General features: G+C 39.1%; 2 protein-coding genes across 5 annotated transcripts in view; one reads left to right on the forward strand and one right to left on the reverse strand.

The window, feature by feature from the left end:
- On the forward strand, window positions 1-7,065 carry slc46a2 (solute carrier family 46 member 2). Its single transcript, XM_079598865.1, has 4 exons — window positions 1-2,525; window positions 4,267-4,350; window positions 5,978-6,134; window positions 6,243-7,065. Exons 1-4 carry the CDS (start codon window positions 1,562-1,564, stop codon window positions 6,298-6,300), a joined length of 1,263 nt encoding a protein of 420 aa, XP_079454991.1. The 5' UTR covers window positions 1-1,561; the 3' UTR covers window positions 6,301-7,065.
- snx30 (sorting nexin family member 30) overlaps window positions 7,020-25,176 on the reverse strand; it is a 26,222-nt gene continuing 8,065 nt past the window's right edge. Inside the window, exons 5-11 of one of the 4 annotated variants that reach the window (XR_013796053.1) lie at window positions 24,078-24,267; window positions 20,820-21,019; window positions 19,436-19,522; window positions 12,327-12,479; window positions 9,450-9,540; window positions 8,999-9,240; window positions 8,809-8,922 (exon numbers count right to left, since the gene is read on the reverse strand). Coding sequence is in view for 2 of the 4 variants with exons in the window: in XM_079598863.1 (XP_079454989.1) it covers window positions 9,469-9,540; window positions 12,327-12,479; window positions 19,436-19,522; window positions 20,820-21,019; window positions 24,078-24,267 (702 nt within the window). In the remaining 2 variants the exon portion in view is untranslated. Of the gene's footprint in view, window positions 9,541-12,326; window positions 12,480-19,435; window positions 19,523-20,819; window positions 21,020-24,077; window positions 24,268-25,176 lie in introns of all 4 variants that reach the window. The other 3 variants (XR_013796052.1, XM_079598864.1, XM_079598863.1) reach the window with 3 other exon arrangements.

Raw genomic sequence — 25,176 nt, forward strand, 5'->3', positions numbered from 1 at the left:
CTAATGTGACCGCAAATGTGTTCAACTACAAATATATGCCTTCTTTAGACTTCTAGTCAAGCGTTTGCCAGTGTCCGTGTGCATGATAATTACTGCGTCTGTTTCAATAGATTTTTAGTTTCATTGAGTTTCACGAAAATAGTCTGTTCTTTAAAAAAAAAAAAAACTTGCCTTCAATGAAATCACAAGTATTGCTTTTTTTCCACAGTTTGAACCAAGTAAACAGTGTTTTTTACTTTTACCTTTGAAGTAACACCAAAAATATGTTTGCTCTTGTTGTTTAAATAGTTAGTTATTATTACAAATCCATTTGCAATTGCTTTCTTAAAAGGTTAAATGAGTGTGTTCCCTCCGGGAGAAACCAAGGGGATATTGATACGGTGTGATAGTGCGATCGTGCTTTCAAAAGCCCTCTTTGGACATGTTAACCACTTAATGTATGTTAATATTCTGCTTATATTGTTTTATAGTAATTGTAAGTCTCACTCTTACACACATATATAATTATTTTCTCATTAAAAAGAAAATGTGTAAACCGTCTCAATTATTCCTTGACCTCTAAATGTATCAAAATCTGTGAAAATGTAGAATAAGAATTTAGGCTGTAACCATTCAAATGATATTATGAGATTCATAAAGAGCATGTGATTTCTGTTGGATGTTTATGTATGTCCATTCACACAAATCAAAATGAGTGAGAAGGTGAGCATATATATAGAATATACTTGCACATGCCTTATAGATTACACTCATGAGCCTTTTATATTTTCAGTTTCATTGTGAGTTTCACAAAATACAGTCTGTTCTTTAAAAAAAAAGTGCCTTGAATGAAATCACAAGTATTGCTTTTTTTCCACAGTTTGAACCAATTAAACAGTGTTTTTACTTTTACCTTTGAAGTAACACCAAATCTAGGATACCTAAAAGCAATATTTACTGGTGGGTTTTAAAAGTAAAACACTTAAATGTTCAATTTCAATTTGTTTCACACACAAATGACTTCAAAAGACATGCACGGACTATTATGGAGATTTCATGTTGCATTTTGTCCAACTTGAAGCTTAACTTTTAAAGAAGAGCAGCACCAACATTCTCCAGAATATCATCTTCATATGTCGGAGATTATGACTTATTATTATTTTTAGGGGGGCTTTCTCTTTAAGAAAAAATTTCCTCATGACATGAAATGAGTTCACACATTGACTAATCCTCTACTTGAGATCTTGTTTGACTGGTTCACACAAACCTTAACAGGTATTGCATAACTTGGTGACGCAATGGTGATTTATCTTTCCACAAATGTTCTCCTTTTATGACTTTTTAAGCAGCAAATATAAGCAGACTAAAGTTATAGCTTTAATATTTAATAAAGTAATATTTAATTCCTCATTAATTAAACAGTAAGGTGTGTTATTGTGTGGTTGAAACATGACTAACCACTGAAAGTATTTCAGTGTGCACTTCCCCGTAGCAGAATGACGCGATGAGCTTCACTGGCAGAGAGTTTGAGCTCTAGTGTATCGACTTAGTGTTAGTTTTTACTGTTTTCATCAACTTTAGGATGTCCTTTCGTAAATACATCGCGCCTCTAGTATTCTGTGCCCAAGTGGCCAGCTCGTTTTTTGACACCGCTCTCCAAATGGTCGTTAAAGAGCGATGCGCAAACGCCACGGACCGGGACGGCGAGCAGAAAGCGATTACCAACTTCAACATGACCTATAATATGCTGATCAAGTTCATGCCGATCGTGCCAGCGATCATCCTGGCAAAGGTTGGAGACAGAGGTTACAGGAAAGTGCCAATAGCTGTTCCTCTGGTGGGTTACTTCGTGTCCAGGGCTTTGCTCCTGCTGGACATCGCGCTGGGATGGCCTCTCCAGGTGTTGTACGCGGTGCCGGTGATCCACGGGCTGTGCGGCGGGTTCGCGTCCTACTGGGCCGGAGTGATGGCGCTGGTGTCGGTGAGCTCGGGGGAGGAGGACCGGTCCGTGCGCATCATGAGGACCGAGCTGGTGTACGGGATCGCCGGGTTCATTGGCAGTCTGGCTTCTGGTCACTTATTTGGCCTCTATAGTGTAGATATCAAACAAGGAGTCATTTTATCTGGTTTGAGTGTGCTGCTGTATTTAATCTGCCTGCTCTATGCGACATTTATCCTGCGGGTCGATCATGCCTCAGAAAGGCTGGAGCGACGGGAAAGTTTTGGGATCTTAAACCAGGAAGCCCGTGAAAAAATAAGCATCGCCTTGCTGTTCGCCAGTGGGATCTTGTATGATATCGCAGTGGCGGGAGGGATGGAGATGTTGGCCGCGTATGTGCTGAAGGAGCCGCTGAACTGGGGCGCGACGGAGGTGGGCTATGGGAACGCGGCGGGGTCGCTCCTCTTCATCACCAGCTTTGTGGGTGTGAAGATGTTCACAAGATGTTCTGTTAAAGACGAAAGCATGATCATGGTCGGGATGGTGTCTTTCGCAATTGGGATTTATTTCATGGCATTTGTGACCACAACTCCAATGTACTTTTTGGGTAAGTTATACAGCCTAACATTCAGCTGCCGCTAGGCCTACTAGAGCTTCACTACTGTAAAAAAAGTGTTAAGTTCACTTAATTAATCATTTTAAGGCAAGGTGTTTACCTACTAAATAAACGTAATGCTTAATTGAAAAAAAAATAATTTGACAATTCCACATTACTTAATTTTTTCGATTAAGCATGAAGTTTATTTACTAAAATAAACTTTATTTTATTTTATAAAAAATTGAGATAACCTGTTGCCTTAAAATTATTACGTTAAGTCAACTGACCACTTTTTACGGTGTAATAATATATTTGATCAAATACCATTAAATGTAAAACTGTTTGGTCACACTTTAGGTTAGGGGTCCAAATCTCACTATAAATGAATTATTAGCTATAACCTTTGCCTCAATAAACTTTTAATTACTGCTTATTAATAGTCAGTAAGGTACTAGTTGTTAAGTTGGTAACACTTTAATAAGGTTCATTAGTTAATAACTAACATGAACTAACCATGAGCAATACATTTGTTACTGTATTTGTTAATATTTGTTAACGTTAGTTAATAGAAATACAGCTGTTCATTGTTAGTTCATGTTAGTTCACAGTGCATGAACTAATGTGCACAAGATTTTAATAAAGTATTAGTAAATGTTGAAATTAACATTAACAACGAGATTAATAAATGCTGTATACGTGCAATTCATTATTAGTTCATGTTAACTAATTTAGTTAATGTTAACTAACGAACCTTATTGTAAAGTGTTACGGTTAAGTTCAGATATAATATGGTCATAATAAGGCATTAATATGTACTTTATAAGAACTAATAAACAGCCAATATCCTAATATGCATGCTAATGAGCAACTAGTTAATAGTGAGAATTAAACCCTATACAGTGTTACCACTGTTTTATAAAAGTTTTATAAAAGTCTAAATATCAAACAGACCGTTGTTGGGTTACTTTAATAAAAGCAAATAAGCAATCATTAAGAGTCAGAAAAGGTAAATCTGGAAACAGTGCACATGCTCAGGTGTTAAAGTGTATTACATTTTTTATATAAAAATCCACCAAAGTTTGTAATTTTTACTGACAACAAAGTAAAGCCTTTATATAAAATAGATAAGCATTTTAAAACATAAAATGTAATCAGTAATAATGTATGCTACCGTAAATATGATTACATGAATCAAAGTTTCATGACATTTCTAACTATATTGAATAAAGATCTTTTGAGCATGATGAAATAATATTGTTAATAATAATATAATAAATGTTGCTGTCCCACTTTATATTAGGTTGGGATATAGGGTTAGATTAAAGGGTCTGTTTCGTGTTGGGGTACGGTCTAGTTTAATACACACATGTAATTACTTTAAATGTAAATACAATGTAACAACAATTACCTAACAATACCTAAGTAACAAAGTATAGTCTATCAATTTTAGTTCGAGACATCTAATATAAATTGTGTCCAATGTTAGGTGTTGATTGTGTGAATAATTGTTGAGTCTCTTACTACAGAGTAAATTTCTAAAGTTTACTTACAACACAGCTAGTGTAGTAAAGCACATTAACATGGTCAGAATACACCACATTATCAAAAGCACATTTAAACTGGAATCCAATCATACATGGAGGCTGCCATGAAGTGTAAAATAGCTAAAAGCAGGAAGTCTCTATAAATATCTTTATTACAGTGACTTGTATTGTTGTCTGATCTGAGGTTTTGTTCTTGTCTTCTTTAGCTCGCTCTATCACTCTGTTCGCTCTGATTCCCATGCCCACCATTCGCTCACTGCTCTCCAAACAGGTCAAGGGAAGCTCATATGGTAGGTCTCCGTTCTTTATTCTGTTTGTAAGAGTTGTGTGTCTCCATAAGCTGCTGCCAAAGACAGACTTCATGGAAGACCAAACTTTTCTCAAATGTAAACTCGAACTCAATGGACCCTTGTCACATTTCAAATGTTTGTTCATGTAGCTGTGAAGCCTATCTGATCTGATGCGTTCAGAACATGAAGTGAAAGCAAAACAGCCAAAAACAGAGAAGTGAAACCGTGTCACTGTGTGCACATGCAGGTGGAGGCCACAAGAATATTTGTAATTATTTCTTGTGGTAACAATAAGTAGCAAGTACAGGCAAGTGTAAAATGTATATTTCTGTCCTGGTTGTTTTCTGGTGGTCGTTGAGATGTTGTCAGTGTTCTGACTGATCAAGCTTGTGTTAGTATCATCATTGATTACAGTTGTACACACAATTGATAGTTTAAGGTAAATTAATAACCTGGCTGAGGTGACAAGGAGTCCTGTCTTTGACAGCTTGAGCTAGAGTTTGATAGATCAGTACAGTAGGGGGCCAAGCACCGAACCCTGGGGCACTCCAGTGGTAAGCTAATGGGATAATGATGATTTACTCAAAGCACTTGAAACACCACAGGCTACCGGTAAAGGGCATGGTGTAAATGTAATGAAACCTCAGCCCAAACATGTATAATGACACCTTTTACTAACCAAAGGCAAAATGTTTTATAACCAAGGTTCGAAACAGTGGGCCCTTGTTTATAAAATATTGCGTCGAAACCATTTACATTTAATCTTACGATAATTTCTCAAATGTGCATACGTGTGATTCAGAGAATAAATATAAGCACAAAAAAGACGCCTCTCTTTCAGAAGTGAAATGTTTAAATCCCAAATTATCTCGAAAATTGTGCACAGCTGAATGGTATCAGATCTCAGCTTTATAAACGCAGACTAATTAATGTGATTAACGTATAAAAGAGAACCAGTAAACATCCAAATCCTTCACTTGAGAATCGCGAGTGGCAAGAATTGCTTCGGTTTTCAAATAACTGCAGTACCCCGACTCTTTGCACACGGAAAAATGTGATCTCTCCTCAGACTCTGACGTGGCACTAAGCACTTTTCCACATCAAAAATGTATAAATATGAACATTAGCATGGATTTTAGCGTACGCACACACTAAGATCAAATCTGTGCGCACGCACATTTTATAAATGAGCCCCAGTATGATGTTAAAAAGCCTTGTTTGCTGAAATTATGTTACTTGACGAGTTCGATTGTCAAACCACTGATTGGAATGAAAAATTAATGTTTCGTAAATGTTTATCTTAATGTTAAAATACAGTTGGCTACTAAAGACTAACTGTTCAATTGTTCTCATCATACCGTTCAAATCCCATCAGCTAACTATATTGGAGTGCCTCAGGGCTCAGTGCTTGGCCCCCTACTCTTCTGATATATCATACCCACAGACCTCACCAGCCCTGTTGGCACCGAACCCGTGGAACTGATATAGAAGAGATTAAAATAAAGCCATGGTTATGGTGGTGATGGGATGCCAAGCTGAACAAACTCCTCTCAAACTTTTGGTTTGGAAACCCACAGTTTAGTGAAACTTTGGTCATTTTCACGGATAGCTGCTTTTCGTCCCACAGGCATTACCTTTGTCATGCTCCAGTTGTCCTTCAAACTTGCAAGCTTGGTCACCACACCCATCTACACTAAGATCTATCAGGCCACACTTGACACCTTCCCAGGGTTTGTCTTCATGCTGTCCAGCATCTTCACTGTTCTTTCAATGATACCCATCAGGTAAGCGGAGATTTATTTTGTCACCCTTTGATATAACATTTAATTCATCATTAAATTCTGATTATAGTTCGAAGGATAGTAAACATTTCTATTGTTTTTTATGCCAAGTATTGTAGGATGTCGCTCTGCAAGACATACTGGATATGAGAGAATTCAAGGGAACTGACAGCATTCAGCCCCATCAAAGAAGAGATAAGTCTCTCAGAAATGGACAAGTTATCAAGATATGTATATTTGCACAGTAAATAATTTGTAGGTTTACACTTATGTTACAACAGAAAAGATCTGCTTTTTTATCATTCAGTTGACTAGAAGTCAGTTGTAATAGATAATTTAATAGCATTATCTGCTGGAATAGATAATGTTACTTCCTGTTGCACTATGGTTATACTTTTCATTTGTGATAATGCAATCTGTGTGGCGTCATGTAGAACATGATTAAAAATGCTGACAATGTTTTGTTTTGAGATATTTCAGAAACACTTACGTTTCCAATTGTTAACATTAGTTACCTACATTAGTTAACATGAACACGAAAACATGGAAATGAGTTAACATGAAAAATTCTAAAGTTTATTCATCTTATTAATGTTAATTTCAACATTTATTACATTATTAAAATCAAGAGTTCTATCTGTAAACATTTAATGGACCTGATCTAACATGAACCATCAATGAACAGCTGTATTTTTATTAACCAACATTAACAAAGATGAATAAATACTGTAACATATGTACATACTCATTATTAGTTCATTAATTAACCAATGGGACATTATTATAAATTCTTACTGTACTGCATTGTCTATTTAAAATGGATGACATTTTTTATCAGATTTGTACTGAACAGTTTTTGCAATAAATAATTGTTATGTGTTCCTGTGTATGATGTATGGATTTTATTAAATATATGCACCGTTTTACACAAAGTATCTGATGAGTATATTATGAATCATCATTCTTTAATGGCAGTTCACATAGTTTTTAGTTCTGCTTGTGCAAAGGCACAAAAACACATTAAAGGAAAATATATATCTTATTAGTATATTCGTTTAATTATTTTTATCACAAATGTCCAATATTAAAAATCCTTTGAGGTAAAGGGTAACAGGACTGATCCGCAAGTAAACATAAGACACTTCATGCTACACGTGATTTATATTTGACAAAAAAAAAAAAAACATTAAGCATGTAACATGACAGATTAATGGACCACAATTATTGCAGATTCTGCAGACAATCAGTTAAACGTCATATAATCACTCTACGTTTAACCTGTTCTTGTGTAAACTGAATTTAATCATTTCCAGTATTAACAGTATTTTACATAATAATGTACAACATGCATTAAAGCAACGAAAAGTCATATAGCTGCCTTTATAACAAAACATATTAAATTGAAAAACAATTCAACGCAATTCAAAAATGAATAGAGCCAAAAGTATAAGGCTGACTGGATGATGGGTGAAGCTTCAGGCCGGGTCTTCACTAAAATTATATGAACTACCGGTTCTAGACCACCAAAAAAAACACTACAAACATGTATAAAAGAGCCTATGCTGGAGGGTTTCTTCTCGAAAGCATGACGGTGACAGAGAAGTTTAATTAAACAAGGCAATGAGAACGACCTGGCAACAGAAAGCTCTGCAGTAACTGCATCTACCAGAGGATTCACACACGAGGGCCAGATCTCAGACCGCTCAATGCTACATTACTGATCGCAACATTCATGGAGAATTACTGTGAGAAATGACTCTCTGTTCATGAAGTTTGCTTTAAAGGGTTAGTTCACCCCAAAATGGACATTTAGTCATCATTTACTCATTTATATTTAATGAAATCTGAGAGATTTTGGTCACTCCATTGACAGTCTATGCAACTACCACTTTGAAGTTGGAAAAAATTCATAAAGAGATCGTAAAACTAATCCATAAGCGGTTTACTCTAAATTTTCTGAAGAGACTCGATCGCTTTATATGATGAACGGATTTCATTTAAGCTTTTATTTTCATTTTTGTGTGAAATATACCCTTTAAAGTAAACCGGACCGGAGAACTTTAATATACATCACAGTAAACTGATTTGTTTTATCATTTCTTTTTATAATTGTATATAATTTGTGTGATTAATTCTGTAATAGAGGTGAATCCCACATTTCTGGAAAATTAAGCTTTTTTCAGGACCATTTGCAGGAACATTTTCCTTAACTTTCATGATAAAGCAATTAATTTCCTCCCGCAACTTTTACAGAAAAAGATTCTCTGTAATGTACATATACATATATGTATAAATTATATTTCTCAATATTACTGCTTTCAATGTATTTTTGATCAAATGCAGCTTTAGACCTATTCAATAAACATTAAAACATTTTGAGCAGTGAAATATTAATCTGCACTGCATAACCATATTTAAAAAAAGAACTCAATCGATGTTATGCATTTAACCATTTGATGTAGCAGCTGCAAAAAACATTTGCCATAATGCATTTACTAAAAGCGTTGTACTTCCGAGTGTGTGTATGTTATTGAAGATCACACTCTCAATTATTATCCATTAGATTCTGAAGAAATGTCCCACATTACATTAGAAATGTCTCAAAGCTCACATCAGACTAACCCGACCGCATACACTGCCCATTAACACAAGTACAAATCATTATGACACACACGTTATCATAAATATTTAATGAGGTCAAGTATGGCATTTCAACGCAACGGCCGAATTGATAGTGTGACGAGGGAACTGCCGATGCAGACGAGTGTTTTCTGGTCCAAATATTCTCCTTCTGAAAGAAAGGTGAAGCTTCAAAAGAGATATCAAACTACAGATCCACATCTTTGGCAAGAGGAATGTTGGCAAACCTTCCGCGGACTCTTCCTGAACGGAAAAACAAAGACACTGCCGTCTCTGTCCCCTTGGACGGACGGCATCAAAAGACGAGCGCTTACAAAATCATCCCTGGCAAACGGTTCACTAAAAACTACAAATCTGTCGTGTCACCAAAAGCGTCCTTCCCTCAGTCATCCTCCTGTCGTGTGACGGTTCCCAGAGCCGCGCTTCTGCAGGTCTAGCCTGAGCTTGAGAAGAGAAACCACAAATTCTCCTTCCACCCAAAAAAGAGAGGGCGAACGAGACCGAGAGAGAGAGAGAGAGATAGAGAGAGATAGAGAGAGAGAGAGTGTGTGTTGGTTGGGTGGGCTTTCACAAACAGAGACACTTTACAAAAAAATGTGATTCTGGGAGCTGGTCCAGTCCAGTAGTGTCCTGTGAAACCCTCTGAGCGGGTCGTGACCTCTGACCTCTGACCCTCACCGGGGGCCGAAACACGTGCTCAGTTCGTTTCGTCTCTCGCCTCCTGCTTGTCCTGTAACGAGGGAATAAGGGACTCCCATGCTGCAAGGCACTGTGGGGCAGAAACAACAGCAGGACGTCAGGCCGAACAGTTTCTTCTCAAACATCTCAGTTTTGACCACACACACACACACACACACACACTTCTGCTTTAGATTCCCTAAACAATCTTACATGTATGGAAACGTGTTGCAGGATTGACACTGCAATAAACCTAGAGACACTGATTTGCGCATTTGTATTATTTAACACTGAACTGCTAAAATCTTGATTATTTAAAAAAAAGAAAAAAAAGTATTAATTTCATCCAAAAATATATTACCATAATGCAATTACTATTACCATAACAGGGGTGCAGGGATGATTTGGCGGAATTCACCACTGGTTCCCTTGAGATTTTCCTATGGGGTTTTATAATGTTTTATTTTATTTTATTTAGGAACAGTTTCTTCTGATTCTCGATTCTGATTGGCTGAGAGCCTTTCCCAGTCATGCGATATGCTACCAGTATCAGCACTGGAACCGTTTGCAGCATTTCTCTCTCAGAGTGTCATGGCGGATGAGCAAACACCATCATTTTACAGATACTATGTTAGTTGTGTCATGTGATGTAGTTTTAGGATTTTTTTTAAGTGAGAATGTTGCTATTTAGACCTCAAATACTTGACTTGCATATAAACATTTAGTATTTAAGTAATAAACAACTAGGCTATTGGTGCGTTCAAGTCATCTCGTATAGATCGTAATTTACGAGTTGAACGCACTTGAACGCCGCCACAATGTCGTAAACACCAGTGGGAAGCTCAGGATGTTCTCTAAGCCCGATCTTTACGAGTTGTGGGCGTGTCACTGAGAAACATGACGGAATAACACAATACAAGGCATTTAGCTTGTCAGGCTTCTCTATCTACAGCGCAGTAAGCTAATTGCCTGCACAGAATATAATAGCATTATAAAATAACGTAACAATAAAGTTTGCAGTGGTTTCATAAATTAACTAAAAACCCAAAGCACACCTTATGCAAATCTTTGTTCTTCATTTTCTAGAACGAGAGTTTAAGAACCTCGCTGTATTTTTGTGTAATTAATTAAGAGAAAGTACTCCGCCATCTGACGCCGACGAAAGTGACTTGAACGCACCGGCCGTCGTAAACACGACTTCCCACCTCGTGCGTACGAACTTCCCAGGAGGACTCTAACACACCATATGCTACTAGTTGACTCGAAACTTAAAAGACACCGTTTTATCGTGAGTCTCCGTGACGAGTCTGCCCGGGATTGGGCTTTATGGCGACTGCAGAAAGCAAAAGCCGAATCCCAGACATCTTGGACGATCTCGACGGCCGGACATGTCCGGGGAAAAGAGGATGGTAACCGCTACAACTCAGCTTTCTCCACAGAACAAGAGCTTGTTAGCTTAGCTTCCAGATAAAAGATGGCTGACACTGTTTGTACATTCTGTGAGTGAGATCCACCCTCTATGTGAGATCCACCCTCTAAAAATCCCCCAATGATGATTTTTGCATCATCGGAGGATGTTTTCCAGACAAAAAATACATAAATCTCTGGTCTCAGGGGGACATGAGGGAGGGAAGCACGGTAATTTGAAAATACTACAGGTTTTCTACTGATACAAAGCTTGATGCTTAATCCTGAAGTATCCCTTTAAAAATAGTCTTTTAGGTTTCAATTTCTTAATGCAAAAAATTATAAATTTTTCCCCTTTCGATTTTTTTATGCCTTGACAGTTTATAAAACATGATCAATACTGAAAAACTCCTAAATATATCAACATGAAAATATAAGGGATGCAACGAAATGAACATTCTGGGCCGAAACCGAAAAATTAGGATGCATTTGCCCGAAAACAGTTTTTTTTATATATATATATATATATATATATATAATTGTATTAATATTAGAATTTATGAAATTCAATCATTTTAATGATACTGAATTTAAACAATAAAAATGAAAGCAACACTAAAATTGGACAGAAAATAGATCAATATTAAATATCAATATTATATTCTTTATTTAGTTCTATATAACAGAATCTGATTTAACAGATTTTTTTTTTTTGACCAATTATCCAAATAATGTATAGTCCTCCAAAGCCATTATTCTCAGAGCATGTGAGCAGAGCGTAGTCGGGAGCGGAGCGGTGAACGAGAGGGTAGCATCATTTTCATCGGCCGAAATTTCGGTTCATCCCTAGTAAGTATTCATTAAAGAAACCATGAAATAAGTGAGCCCCTCTGGTTCCTGCAGTATTAATGATGTCCCGGGACCGTCCCTCTCTCTGCAGTGGCGTTAGGAATTTTGCGGCGCTGTGTCAGTGTTCAGCAGGACTGAAGTGTGTGAGTTCCTGCTCAAGCTCTTCCAGTCTTACAATTTATAAACATAAATCAACATTGAAATTGAAAACTGAACCCATTTACTTCCTTCAAAAACATTTCTGGCTTTACTGTATGCAAATTATTGATACACATTAACCCAAAACTTTTGACTTAGCTGGTCATATTTAGTTCTTTCATCAAAATATAATAACTCTAAAGTGACAGATACAAATTTTCACCTACAAACATGTGTTATTTAGAAGCCAGTTACTTTATTTTAAGGTGTCTTTGTTACACTGTAATTTACAGTGTAACAAAGACATTGAAAATTATACATTTAAGTACAGAGTAATAATTAACTGCATGTACTTACTATAGGGTTATGTTCATGATTAGTGATTGGTTTAAGGTTAGTTTCATGTAATTATGCATCATTTATAGTTATTACTACAGTAACAAGGACACAAATAAAGTCACCGCGGCCACTGAAGTCTCTCACCTTCTCGTAGTACTGGATGTTTTTGTCGGCCATGCCTGTCAGCAGCTGTCTGAAGTCCTGCCGCTTGTTGTTCTGCCAGCGGTCCCAGTCTGCCTTCAGGTCGGCATTGAAGCACTCCACGCGGTCCTGGCACTTCTCCACGTCAGTGGGCACCTGCAGGCCAGAGATGTGCGGACAACATCCAGGACGCCACATTAACTCTCAACAGTTGAGACGTTTATTCCACTTTCATATTTCCCAGCCTTAATAAGAGCCGCTCTAAAGGCTGTGACACACAAAGTCGACGTCAAATAACTAATGCCAACAAAAGCTGTCGGTCTTTGGGCTGAAAAGTGGCGCTTGAACACACCAAAAGGACTACAGGCGACTGTTAAAGGTGCAGGCTGTAAGAATGACAGCTAGTGGTCGAAATAGGTACTGCAGTCCAAATTCAAAATATCGGAGATCGTTGTTCCTCAGACTCGACGCTCACGCACATTGCCAGTTTAAGGACGAGCGCAATTGATTTACACACTATAAGTTGAGGAGTTGATTTATCCGCGTTTTAATATGCTCTCGTTCATAGAGATTTTTAGATGGATACCAAGGCTCTTTAGGTTGGGTAGAATCTGCAATCTCTGACCCAGTTTGTTTGCTGGCTGCAACACGCCGTTTCCTGCCAACTGGCACCCCAGGGTGTCGAAATACTATTGGGTGAACTGGCAGTGGGCGGAGTCACACAGACCAAAACAAAAACAGACAACACTGAACGAACATTTCAAAGTAAAATAACTGGCTGTAGAAGTGTTTTTCAGAGAAACGAGTATGTGATATGTTTGCAGATATTAAGGAAACATTATATGGTATTTTTATGCTTTAATAGAGTAAAAAAGTTACACACCGCACCTTTAACTAGCATACACGATCCGCTGAGGGATTAACGGGTATCAGTAGTCTATATTCGTCATTCAAAAAGGGAAACCGAAACTAGGACTGCAGATATACAAACCGAAAAACAAACCAGCGCTTGCTTGCCATTTTGAATATCAAATAAAGCTGCAAGCAGCAATTAACGGGGTTCAAGCGCTTTAAGATTGCGCAATTGTAAGATATTACATAAGCCTATAAATACCTTTATTATCATTGCGTAAAACCACCCATATAAAAGAAAACCACAATGATGTTATATACACAATATAGTGCAAAATAAGTGCTGTGGGGAGAGATGGGCGGTGTTATTGCACTTCAAGTCCTTATGATATGGGTTTATTGCACCTTAGGGAGGGAGGAGGATTTATGCATTTGATTGCTTGTGGAAAAAACTTTAATATTTTAGTTTTGGTTCTGTTTAGTCTACATCTCTTCCCAGAGGGCAGTGGGAGAACGGGCAATATCTCGGGTCAGTGGAGTTCATTACAATACAGCTGGCTTTCTTTTGGAGCCGGCCAGTGTGGATGTCTTTAAGGGAGGGTAGTGCAGTACCAATGACAAGCTCTGCTGCCCTCGACGGCCCTTCCCCTTCTCCTCTGTGCAGCTGATGAACCACACGGTGCAGAAATAGGTCGGGAAGCTCTCTACAGCCGATCGATAGAAGTTGGTCAGCAGATGATGAGGGAGGTGGCGATGTTTTAAGCCTATTTTGGGCATTCCCCCCCGATGAGAGATGTGTGCAGTCCAGGTGAGGTCAGCCGAGATGTGCACACCAAGGATCTTAAAGCTCTCTACTCTCTCTACCTCCTCCCCACTTAGATTTTCTAAAGTCACTATAATTTCCTTGGTTTTTGTAATGTTGGAATTTATTAATTAATGAATGAGGCATTTATATAGTGCTTTCATATGTACTAGTGTACACACAAAGCGCTTTACAATCATATCAGGGGACTTCTCCACAACCAACACCAGTGTGCAGCCAGTTGTACAACTGTTTGTAACACCATTCTATCAGATGCTTAAACTTCTCTCTGTAGGGTCTCATTGTTGTCCGATATCAGCCCAACTATGGTGGTATAATCAGCAAATTTGACAATGGTGTTGAATGGATGAATAGGGGAACAGTCATGGGTAAAGAGGGAGAAGAGAAGTGGGCTGAGGACACCCCCCTGTGGTATGCCAGTGTTCAGGGTGTGAGAGAGGATGATGTGTGATCTCCCATCCTCACATTCTGGGGTCTGTTGCTCAGGAAGTCCAAAATAGTGGTTAAGTGTATTAAAAGCTTAACTGAAATCCACAAACAGCATTCTTAGATGGGTGTTTTCCTGACTACAGCCAGTAGGAGGAGCGACTGCCGCATGTTTTTAACCTGCCCATAGGGGGTTTTCGCGAAACGGATATAAATCCGATCAGTATTTAAATTAATTTATCAACTAAATCGTCACAGAGACTCGCGATAAAACGGCGTCTTTTCAGTTTCGAGTCGACTAGTAGCCTAGCTGTATCTTTATACTGCCCTCTGTAACCGGTGGGTGTGGCTTAGGAATGGCCTCGTAGGGCGGCGAAGCAAGTGCATTCTGGGAGTTGTGGTCTTTGAGAAAAGCCAGAAAAATGTATTCGTTTTTTTTTTGTGTAGTGTAGAAGGCACCAACTTTTAAAATAATTTCTAGGGCTGTCAAACGATTAAAATATTTAATCGCGATTAATCGCATTAATGTCATAGTTAACTCGCGATTAATCACACATTTTTATCTATTCTAAATGTCTCTTGATTTCTTTTTGTCCCATTATTTTTTTCTCATTTTAATGCTCTTATCAACATGGAAAAGTGGATCGGCTTGCTTTGTGCAAATGTTGTTGTTGTTTTTTTAAACAACATTGGCATACTGTGTTCAATTTCACACTAACATTCTCACTTGGAGCAAATAATCTCTAACACAATGTGACACTGTCCATCAATAAAAGAGTGAAAGAAATACTGACGAGGTAACGTTACTAACATTGACGAGTGGCCGTAGAAACGCATCAGCTGAGTGTGTGTGTGTGTGTGCGCTTGACTATCAAGTGGTATTTAGCCTGGACGTGCTGCGATGATAGCTCAGTTCACAACGACACAACACACAGATCACTTTGGTCTTGTCAATTGAACCATTTGGCAACTTTTTAAAAGTAAACTTTCCATTCAGAATCTTTATTGGCCTCCATTTCGGCGTCTCGCGCTCATCATTCATCCACTCAAAATGTAACGTTCAGACGAGAAGCGCCGCGTCGCGCAGCGGCTCGTATTTAAAATTCGAACACATTATTATCTATGAGTGTACACACACCGGCGGCGCCATTCAGCGTTTTTATTGCTGGCCATAAACTGAGAAAGTGCGCGTCCGATGTGCTAGACGCGCTCAGTTGTCCTAGACGCGGCTCAGCGCTGTGCTTCCCGTCCACTCTTTGGCCGGTTCGCATTGCAAGCCCAAACAAGTGTGTGCGGCGTGCCTGTTGTTTTGTTTCTGGTCTAGCTAGATCCGGTGTGGTGTTGTAGTTTTAATAACGTTACTAGTTGTTGCAAAAGCATGTGAAAAAAACAACAAAGTTTGCTAGGCGTTAATCTCGCGATAAAAAAATTGACGCCGTTAAAATGGGTTTGCGTTAACGGCGTTAATAACGCATTTAACGGACAGCCCTAATAATTTCACATTTCTCCTACATAAATGACCCAATTTAAATACACATTCATCTTTCCAGCGGTGAAATATCCCTTTAAGGATCCTCACGGTGACTGTGCAAGGTGGATCTACCCTGATGTTGGTGCAGCTGAATGGGGGTGTCCTTCTCTGGTACTGCCGGATGAAAGCTGGCCTCTCTGTTACGATGGTCGAAATGAGTTTCCTTTAAGATTAAATTTTATTTGTTTTTAAATCTTTACATGGTACAGCCCCTCTGAATATTGTGGACCTGATTCAGGAGCAGAAGTCAAAGAGACTTTTACGATCTCAGTCACAGAATCTTTTAGTTGTTCCGAGGACAAATCTGAAAACAAGAGGGGACCACGCCTTTGCGGTTATGGAACAATTTACCACAATATATAAGATTATGATCAACCCTAAGTGAGTTCAAAAGACATTAGCTTTTGATCATACATGAGTGTCGAGGTACTGTTGTCACAGGTATCGGTTTTTAAGAGTTTGGAGATGTTTTAGGTGCATTTAATGGCGCTTTTCCACTGCATGGTACGGTACGGTTCGGTACGGCACGGCACGCTTTGGCGCTTTTCCACTGCATGGTACGGTACGGCTCGGTTCGGTACGGCTCACTTATGGCGCATTTCCACTGCATGGTACGTTACGGCACGGCTCGCTTTAAATGGTACCACCTCTGTTGAGGTTCCAAGCGTACCGTACCGATACTAAATGTGACGTGAAAACACTGCAGATCACTGATTGGTCAGACAGAATCGTCACTTCAGCGTCATTGTATTTGCTACACGAGACACTAAACCCGCTAGATTTAAATAGCCAGACAACAGCCAACGCAGTAGCACCTGTTTTTAGAGTATTTACTTGACAAAAAAAAGTAAAAAACAAACAAACAAGAAATGGTTGAATCGTGGTCAGTGGACGAGGTGCAGACGTTCCTCTCGTTGGTTGCCGAGGAGCGGAAGTAGCACAGCTCTTAGCCGCACACGGCTACCACCGGACCTACAATAACGATCAGTCCCACCCACTTTGAAGCGGTACTAACTGCAGTGGAAAAGCAACCGAGCTAAAGCGAACCGAACCGTGCCGTACCGAGTTGAGTCGTACCACGCAGTGGAAAAGCGAAGCGAGCCGAACCGCTCCGCGCCGTGTTGAACCGTACCGAGCCGAACCGAGCCGTACCATGCAGTGGAAAAGCGCCATAAGACTCCTAAGCGTCTGTGGGTCAAAAAATCTGAGAGCAGATATTTAGCATATTCTTTATTCATAGTTATTTGTGTTTGTTTTATTTTACTGTTTTATTGTTTGTGTAGCACTATGGTCAACATTGTTGCATTATGTGCTTTATAAATTGGAATTGGAAATGAGAAAAGTATAGCACTCGGGCAGTGTGTTGTCGGTAGAATTTATCTGTGTAGCTGCCCTTGTAGCCAGTGAAATTCTTGATACCCTGCCACTGTTCTTGTAGCCAGTGAAAGTCTTTATCCCCTGCCACATGTATCTGTAGTTGATATTGATAAAGTGTTCCTCTATGCGCAGCTTGCTTCTCTGTGCTGCTTTATATGCCTGCAGGTCCCCAGACTTAAACGCTGAATCTTGTGCTTCGAGCAGGGTCCTCACCTTGCTGTTGAACCGTGGTTTTTGGTTAGGGAACTTCAACAGCAATTGTTCTAGACACATTCTCAGCCCTAAAGTTTATAAATGACAGAACAGCTGATGTATGCCCCTCCAGATCGGTCTCCTCAGACAGGAATTTTTGCTGTGTCTTCAAAACAGTCCTGAGGCGGCTTCCTTAGTCCACACTTTGACTGTCTTCATGGCTGGTCTGTCTGCAGCTCAGGGATACTGGGATCAGGGACAGAGACTGATGATCTGAGAGTCCCAGATGTGGCCGAGGGCTGGCTCTGTGCCGACAGATACTGGCTGATGGAGCGGGGTAGCTTCTCCATGGCTACGCTAGCATTAGCTTGCGGTGGTACATTGACAGCTGTTATAGCAACCGAGAAAGGTCTACACCAAAGGTCTTCAATCCTGCTCCTGGAGGGCCACTGTCCTCCAACCCTAATCAAACACACCTGAAGCAGCTAAACAGGATTGGTTGAAAATTCACAAGCTGAAGCAGGTTGGATATAAACTTTGCAGGGAAGTGGCCCTCCAGGAGCAGGGTTGCAGACCTATAGTCTACACAGTAACATCATATACTGAAATCCTGAGAGCAGTGACTCTTTGACCGTGGCGTTTGCACACCAGCTGCTGTTTGTGTAAATACAAAGTCCACCTCCTCTGCTCTAACCAGAATGACTATTTCTATCTGCTCTGAGGATGGCGCAGCCCGCTAGCACGATAGCAACGTCTGGGATGTTCTGATCCAGCAAAGTCTCTGTTATAATCATCACACAGTAATAAAAACTCACACCTTATCCATTTTGTTGTGAAGTGAACGGCTATTGGTGAGAAAAAGACTTGGGATGGCCAGTATATAGGGGTTAGCCTTTAGCTTAGCTTGTAGCTCTCTTACCCCTCTTCTGTTTTCTGTGCCTCCACTGTCTGCGCCATCTCATCAGGGGAATGGTAAGCTTTTTGCTCACGGGGGAACGCCGGATCTCCGAGGGGATAAAAGTCCCAGCTATTATTGTCTCTAGACTGCAGTGATAGTAATCTGCAACCATTAACAGTTCAACTCTACTGTACTGTACATATACGGCTGCTAGTGTACAAACAAAAAACGATACTATAAATCAGTGGTTCTCAACTCCAGTCCTCGGGACCTGTCTTTTTTGAGATACGTGAAGGTCCTCATGGACAATCAGATCACCTTGGACAAAGACACCACATGCCAGTTTTTAAGTCTGCCTGTTGTACATCTAAAGCCATTTCCCTGTTTTAATTTATAGAGTCCTTTTGGTCAAATTATCACATTCCGTTCAAGAGTTAGCCATTTTAGTAAAAGTGGCCACACCCACTTCAAACATTCTGGCATCGCCAAAGTAAATCAAAATTTAGAAATGTTTTAGATAATTATTGACAGTAAGACTAGAGAATCTTTCTACATTGGTTTGGGTTCGATCGGGCGAAAAACTTAGGACTAGTTCGCAAAAGTATGTTTTTCAACAACTCGAATTTTGGGGATCAAATCCAAGATGTGCTTTTGATCGCTGTAGCGCCACTGTCAGGCCGATTGGGGTGAGCACTGGTGACGTTGTAGACGGGGTGGGTACCACCATCCCTCAAAGTTTCAAGTCTCTACGATTTACAGTTTGTAAGTCGTGCTGATCATTTTAGGGCAGAATGTTGAACTTTAAAAATCCAACACGCTCGATCCAGGCGGCTCATAAATAGCTGCGCATTGGAAAGCTCAGGTAATATGGCGTAACATTAGAACAGCCTTGTGTCAGTGCAGTGCACCGACGGATCTGACACCAATTCAACAGCGTCGGCTCGGTGTGTCACAGCCTCTGAAAGCCTTGCAAATCACTTCAGATCAGAGTTAGTAAAACAAATGCAACTCACCGGTGTCTTTTTGTCCTCCCTGAACACGACTGCCTCCAACTTTGTTTCGTATTCTGCCTGGACTTGATCTCTCTTTTTAAGCACAGTCTAACGAACGATAAGAGGTTTGTGAATTAGTTTACATTCTCCAATTTCACTTTTTCAGCATATGAGCGGTTAATGAAATGTGTTCACTATATTCTCTACACTGGAGCCATGACACAAATATGGAGGCTATTAAAACGCTTCTTGCTTCCTAGAATTCTTGGATGTCTCTGTAAATGTCCTGCAGTGACACTTTGGAGAGAAGAAATATGATCATGTTAAAACGAAATGCTAAAAAAAAAAAACGTCTAGTCTGCAGGAAAGCAGTAAATGACAGAACTATCATTCAGTTTCCTTAATATATAATTATTTAGTCTTGGAAATTTGTTTGGTTTATATGCGTTCTTAAGTCCTGTCAGTAATTTTAGAGCAGTTTTCAAGAAGGAAATATAAAGCCCGATCTCAGCACAGTGGCCACTCGTCTCGCTAGATTTGCTGATCGTGAAGATGTGTCATGTTAAGACAGAGGAAATGACTGTCTGTTGAGTTGCATAACAATATTTCCTCAAAATAATGCACTAAACTGCAATAATGGATTTTTTTTTTTTTTGCTTTATTTTTAATTTTTAGATAAAAATATCTAAGCAGTAATTAAAACAAGATGCATACACTAAAATTCAAATATATAGTGATGTGAAAATAGTCAAATGTAATGTATTTCTGTGATTCCTGTGAATTTATCCTTGAATAAAAGTATTCATTTCTTAATTCTTACTTAACTCAAACTTTTGAACGGTAGTGTACATACTCCAAAAGTAAAACTGGGCAATTTATTAAGAGTTGTTTAGAGAGAAAAAAAATATTGCTTATTTTCTAACCATGTTGGAAAACCTGACTAAATTTGTTAGATTCATGTTTAAAACAAGAAAAAGTGGGTTAATAAAAACAATTCAAGGAAATGCAAAAAGAATTAGGGTAAAAAGTGCAGAAAAAAACAGGTGTTAAAAGAAACCATGCTGTGTTTCAGCTTAAAACAGCCGTTTCAATTTATACTTCCAAATTACATTATCATTAGAAATTAATTTGTATTGTAACCATTTAAAACTCCAAGTTTAACACACAGTAACTAAACTTTGGCTTAGTTTTGAGAGAACATAATTCCAGAAATAATTCCAAAACATTATATTCCCTTCGCGAAAAGTCATAGACTAGAAAGGAAGTGAAGCATTCTCCAAATGGTCTCTTTCCAAATGGCATGATTACTCTGAATTCTCTACTGGCCACTCCTCAATGTTAAATCAAATCATTCACACACACGGAGGGAAGAAACGTCTGAAAAGCTCAGCTGGGAGCCGCTCACCTTCATGGACTCGATGTATAGGACGTATTCTTTGAGCACAGGGAGAAACTCCTCACTCATGTCCTCTGTGAGTTCGTCCAGAGCGCTGGAGCAGTTCGACACGCACCCCGACACCCCCTCCAGGGGATCATGGAGCTCTTCCTCGAACGACGACCAGGACGAGTACACAGGCCCGTACTCCCTCAACTCCAGCAGGAATTCTGAGCACAAACAAGGAAAAAGCTCGCTTTTTACATTGACATTTATTATTACTGCCAAAGTCCACTTATGGGCTCTGCTTCAAAACTTGCCTTGCTTTCTATTTCCCACAAAGACAACTGCCTTCAAAAGTTAGCATCTAGGGGTGTAACGATACACGTATTCGTATTGAACCGTTCGGTACGAGGCTTTCGGTTCGGTTTTTGGTACGGATTTTCAAACCGAACGGTTCGTTGGACCATTTTTCTTGCCGACCAAAATTTAGTTGGCAGGAATAGTAAAGCTATAATGCTTTCAAGTAACATTACGTCGGTTTTATTTTGACATTATGAATACAATTGCTGCCCTCAAATGTTAATCTGAACTAAAATAAACCTGTTTATAACTACTACAATATTACATTTCATTTTGTCCAAGGAGCTGTTTTGTTTTATATGCTCCTAAGAAAAGTCAAGTATAGCTCCATCATTGCTCAAAATAAAAAAAATATCATACTTTATGATGTTAGTTTTAATAAAAATATAATACAAAAAATTTAAATCAAGGAAATTTCTCTGGCATTTCTGTATCGAAAACATACCGAACCGTGACAAGTGTATCGTATCGAACCGAACCATGAATTTTGTGAACCGTTACACCCCTAGTTGTATCCTAACTGAACCTTATAAGTCTGATTTGAAACATCCTACATGGATAGCAATTTACAAAAGGCAGCACAACTAACACCTGTGTCTTATTGCAGTGATTGGCACGGAGGGAATAAGAAGAGACTGGTGGACTCGGGCGGATAGGAAGTTTATCTGTGAAGCTGAAGTCGGAAGAAAGTAATTGTTGCTGAATAGTTTTGTTTGTAACTCAATGGGCCTTATTTTAAGGATCTAAACACATGGTCTAAGTGCACTTGGGTCGTGTCCGAATCCACTTTTGCTAGTTTAGCGAAGGGAAAAATGGTTGCGTTTGTGTGCTGCTAAGCACAAGCAGGGAAAGGACTCGCTGCCCCGAAGCCGGAGGAGCCGTCGCCGTCCACCACGGGCCGGAGGAGTCGAGTCGTGTGCAGTCTCGTGGGTGTGTGGCCAGCAGGGCGGGGCTGAAAGCAGTGGGAAAGGAGCGAGGCCATTGGCACGAGTGCTAATGAGGACATATGCACACCACACCGAGTCCCAGGAGGAGCTCTGGGAGGGGAAAAGCAGGAGTGACGACAGTGAAGGACGAGAGAGGACCAGGCTTTAGACTTTATATTGATGCTTTATTTTAGGTTGTCTGTGATGGACCAATATACACACGCAGACCAATATATATAGCGGAGGCTTGGGATTATATGCGTAAGAAATTAGTCCTACACCCAAGAGCGTTTTATGGACAAAAACATGTGAACAATGTCTTAAGGTGTGGTAACCTTGCTACAAGCGAAATAATTGATTCTAGGCCACTGAAAATAGGATAAAAATGTTTTTCAAGAAAACGGTGTTGGTTTGAGAAAGCCTGATATTAGGGCTGGGTATCATTCAAAAAATTAGATATTGATACCATAATACTTTTATCGATACCAATTTTATGGAAAAAAACATCAAGAACTGAACTGTAAACTGTTAATGCAGCTAACCTTACCTTAAGGATACGGACACTTTACATGATGCCTAGATTAATGTGTAATTAATTTAAATCATGAAAGTGTTCAATTTAACAAAAATTACATAATGTTTTTTTTTTTTCAAATTTCCATTTTATTTTTGCCCAGTTCTGTCCTTTCCGTTTCATTTTCATTTTGTCTGAAATGAAATGTTGTCAAAGTGAGAATATTATACCGCAAAGGGACCATTTAAATATGAATCCTTGATGTTATGCGTCAATGAATGGTCCAGACGCACGGATCCCTTTACTTCACAGCATGTGCGGCGCTCGTGGTGCTTGTCTGCGCCATTCATTGCATTGCAGTGATCGCGCCGACGTAAACTAGAGTTTATCCTGGATGCCTCGCCACAGCCAGCACTTGATTTGGGCACATCATACATCATACATGCTGCATACTTAGAGTTTCACTGACGCTGACGAATTAACCCCTTAGGTTTCGAAATCTGGTACCGAACAACAAGTCATTTTACTCAATAGTATCGAGGCAATTCGGTCGGTACCCAGCCCTGATATAATACATTTTCTAAATAAATACAGTCATGGTCAGATTAATGGCACCCTTCGTAAATATGATAAAAGATGGCTGTGAAAATAAATGTGAATTTTTTATCCTTTTGATCAAAAATCTAGCCTTTCAACTTTCATTGAAGTAAAACAATTGAAAATGGAACATTATGGAATAAATGTTTTTCACCAAAACACGTTGGCCACAATTACTGGCACCGCTAAAAATTCTTATGAGTAAAATATCTCTGAAGTATATTTATGGCAATATATTTTTTTTTTTAGCACACCAGGGTGAACAAGAACATGAAATTGTCCAGCTATGACTTCTAGTTTCACAGGATAATAAATATGAGGAAACACAAAGGCCAAATTCCCAGAAACATCCATCACAAGAGGAAAACCACAGAATATAGTTCTGATGTGCAGCAAAATAGTGTTTGCTAAAGACTAAAAACAGCTAAAGCATTGAAAATGCAGATCTAGTTCACCAAGACCAAATACATAGTGCAATATTCAATATTGATCAAAGCTGAATTGTCAGCATCATTACTCCAGTCTTCAGCGTCACATGATCCTTCAGAAATCACTCTAATATGATGATTTGATGCTCAAGAAACATTTATGATTATTATCAATGTTGAAAACAGTTGTGCTGCTTAATACTTATGGAAATCATAAAAAGTATCAAATTTTCTTCATGATTTTTCAGGATTCTGTATAGAAAGCATAGAACAACAGCTTTTATTTGAAATATCAATATTTTTGTAACATTATGTGATTTACGGTCATTTTTATCAACTTAATGCATCCTTGCTGAATAAAAGTATTAATTTCTTTCAAGAAAAGATTTTGAACAGAAGTGTATTCGATTGGGTTTAAAGGACATATGCAATGCTAGAGGGCGAGAGGGACGATCTTTACCTGATTGCTCTTTGATGATTCTCTGTGCTATCCGGTCAATGGTGCCCAGTTTCTGTGTGAACATGTCCAGATAGTCGCCCATGGCGGCAAACTCAATTGGCCGTCCTCTCAGTTTATAACCACCCGTCACATACTTCACGGATTCCCCCATTTTAGTCAGCAGAGCCAGGCCTTGACGCTTATTCAAGTCCTGAAAAGTCAAGCATACAGTACATCAATTCTGTCAAACGGCCAAAAGAATAAAAACTGCTGGCAAGCCCAATGAAATCCCACTGAGTTTCTAAAACATGCTTTCCATCTCTGAATATATATATACTATTAACATATTTCAAGAGCTCAATGTTGTCGGGCCACTCTCAACAACACATCTGGATCTGGTCATAAACAGCTATTAAGGGGTTTCCAGCATTAGTAATCCAACTCAACGCCAGCACAGGACACTGAGAGAAACCATACAAATCATTTATAATTCCTGTACACTTGGGTTATGTTTCTACATTTTGATTTAAAAATTATTCCTTAAATTGATATGGTCAGTTTGGACTCAAAAGTTCACTAAAGTATTTAGAAAACCTTCAAAACAAAACCCTAAAGAATATTAAAGTCACGATTGAACAGAAGCAGACCCGTCTTTTCTTCTGTATTGTGACGTACATCTGAGTGAACCGGATTGTCAGTAAAGATAGCAGATAAATGCGAGGGGCGGAGTTTAAGTGGACTAAATGATTGAAGGGGTCTAGTATACATCACCAGAGACAAGACTGTCATTTTACTGGAAGATCCAAGTATGATTTTTTGATTAAACATTACAAGGTCAAAAAAATTCACAAAAATTAAACGTATACATGGATGAATCGTTCACAATAAGATCAATAACATGCTTTTAAAAAACACATTTTGCTTTTCATGCTGACTTTAAGGAACACGGCGACTTTTTGTGACTTTATTCCCCGTATCCCCCAGAGTTAGATAAGTCCACACACACCCTTCTCATCTCCGTGCGTGCCGTAACTCTGTCTGACGCACCCACCGCTAGCCTAGCTTAGCACAAAGACTGGAGGTAAATGGCTCCAGCTAGCATACTGCTCCCAATAAGTGA

The sequence above is a fragment of the Phoxinus phoxinus genome (assembly GCF_949152265.1).
Source record: "Phoxinus phoxinus genome assembly, chromosome: 23".
Lineage (NCBI taxonomy): Eukaryota > Metazoa > Chordata > Actinopteri > Cypriniformes > Leuciscidae > Phoxinus > Phoxinus phoxinus.

What these genes read in the sequence shown, in the direction of transcription:
- slc46a2 (XM_079598865.1), top strand. Translation starts at nt 1,562, where the DNA reads ATGTCCTTTCGTAAATACATCGCGCCTCTAGTATTCTGTGCCCAAGTG. An exon ending in AACTCCAATGTACTTTTTGG is followed by an intron (nt 2,526 to 4,266) that starts GTAAGTTATACA and finishes TGTCTTCTTTAG; the next exon opens with CTCGCTCTATCACTCTGTTC. An exon ending in CTTTCAATGATACCCATCAG is followed by an intron (nt 6,135 to 6,242) that starts GTAAGCGGAGAT and finishes TTTTATGCCAAG; the next exon opens with TATTGTAGGATGTCGCTCTG.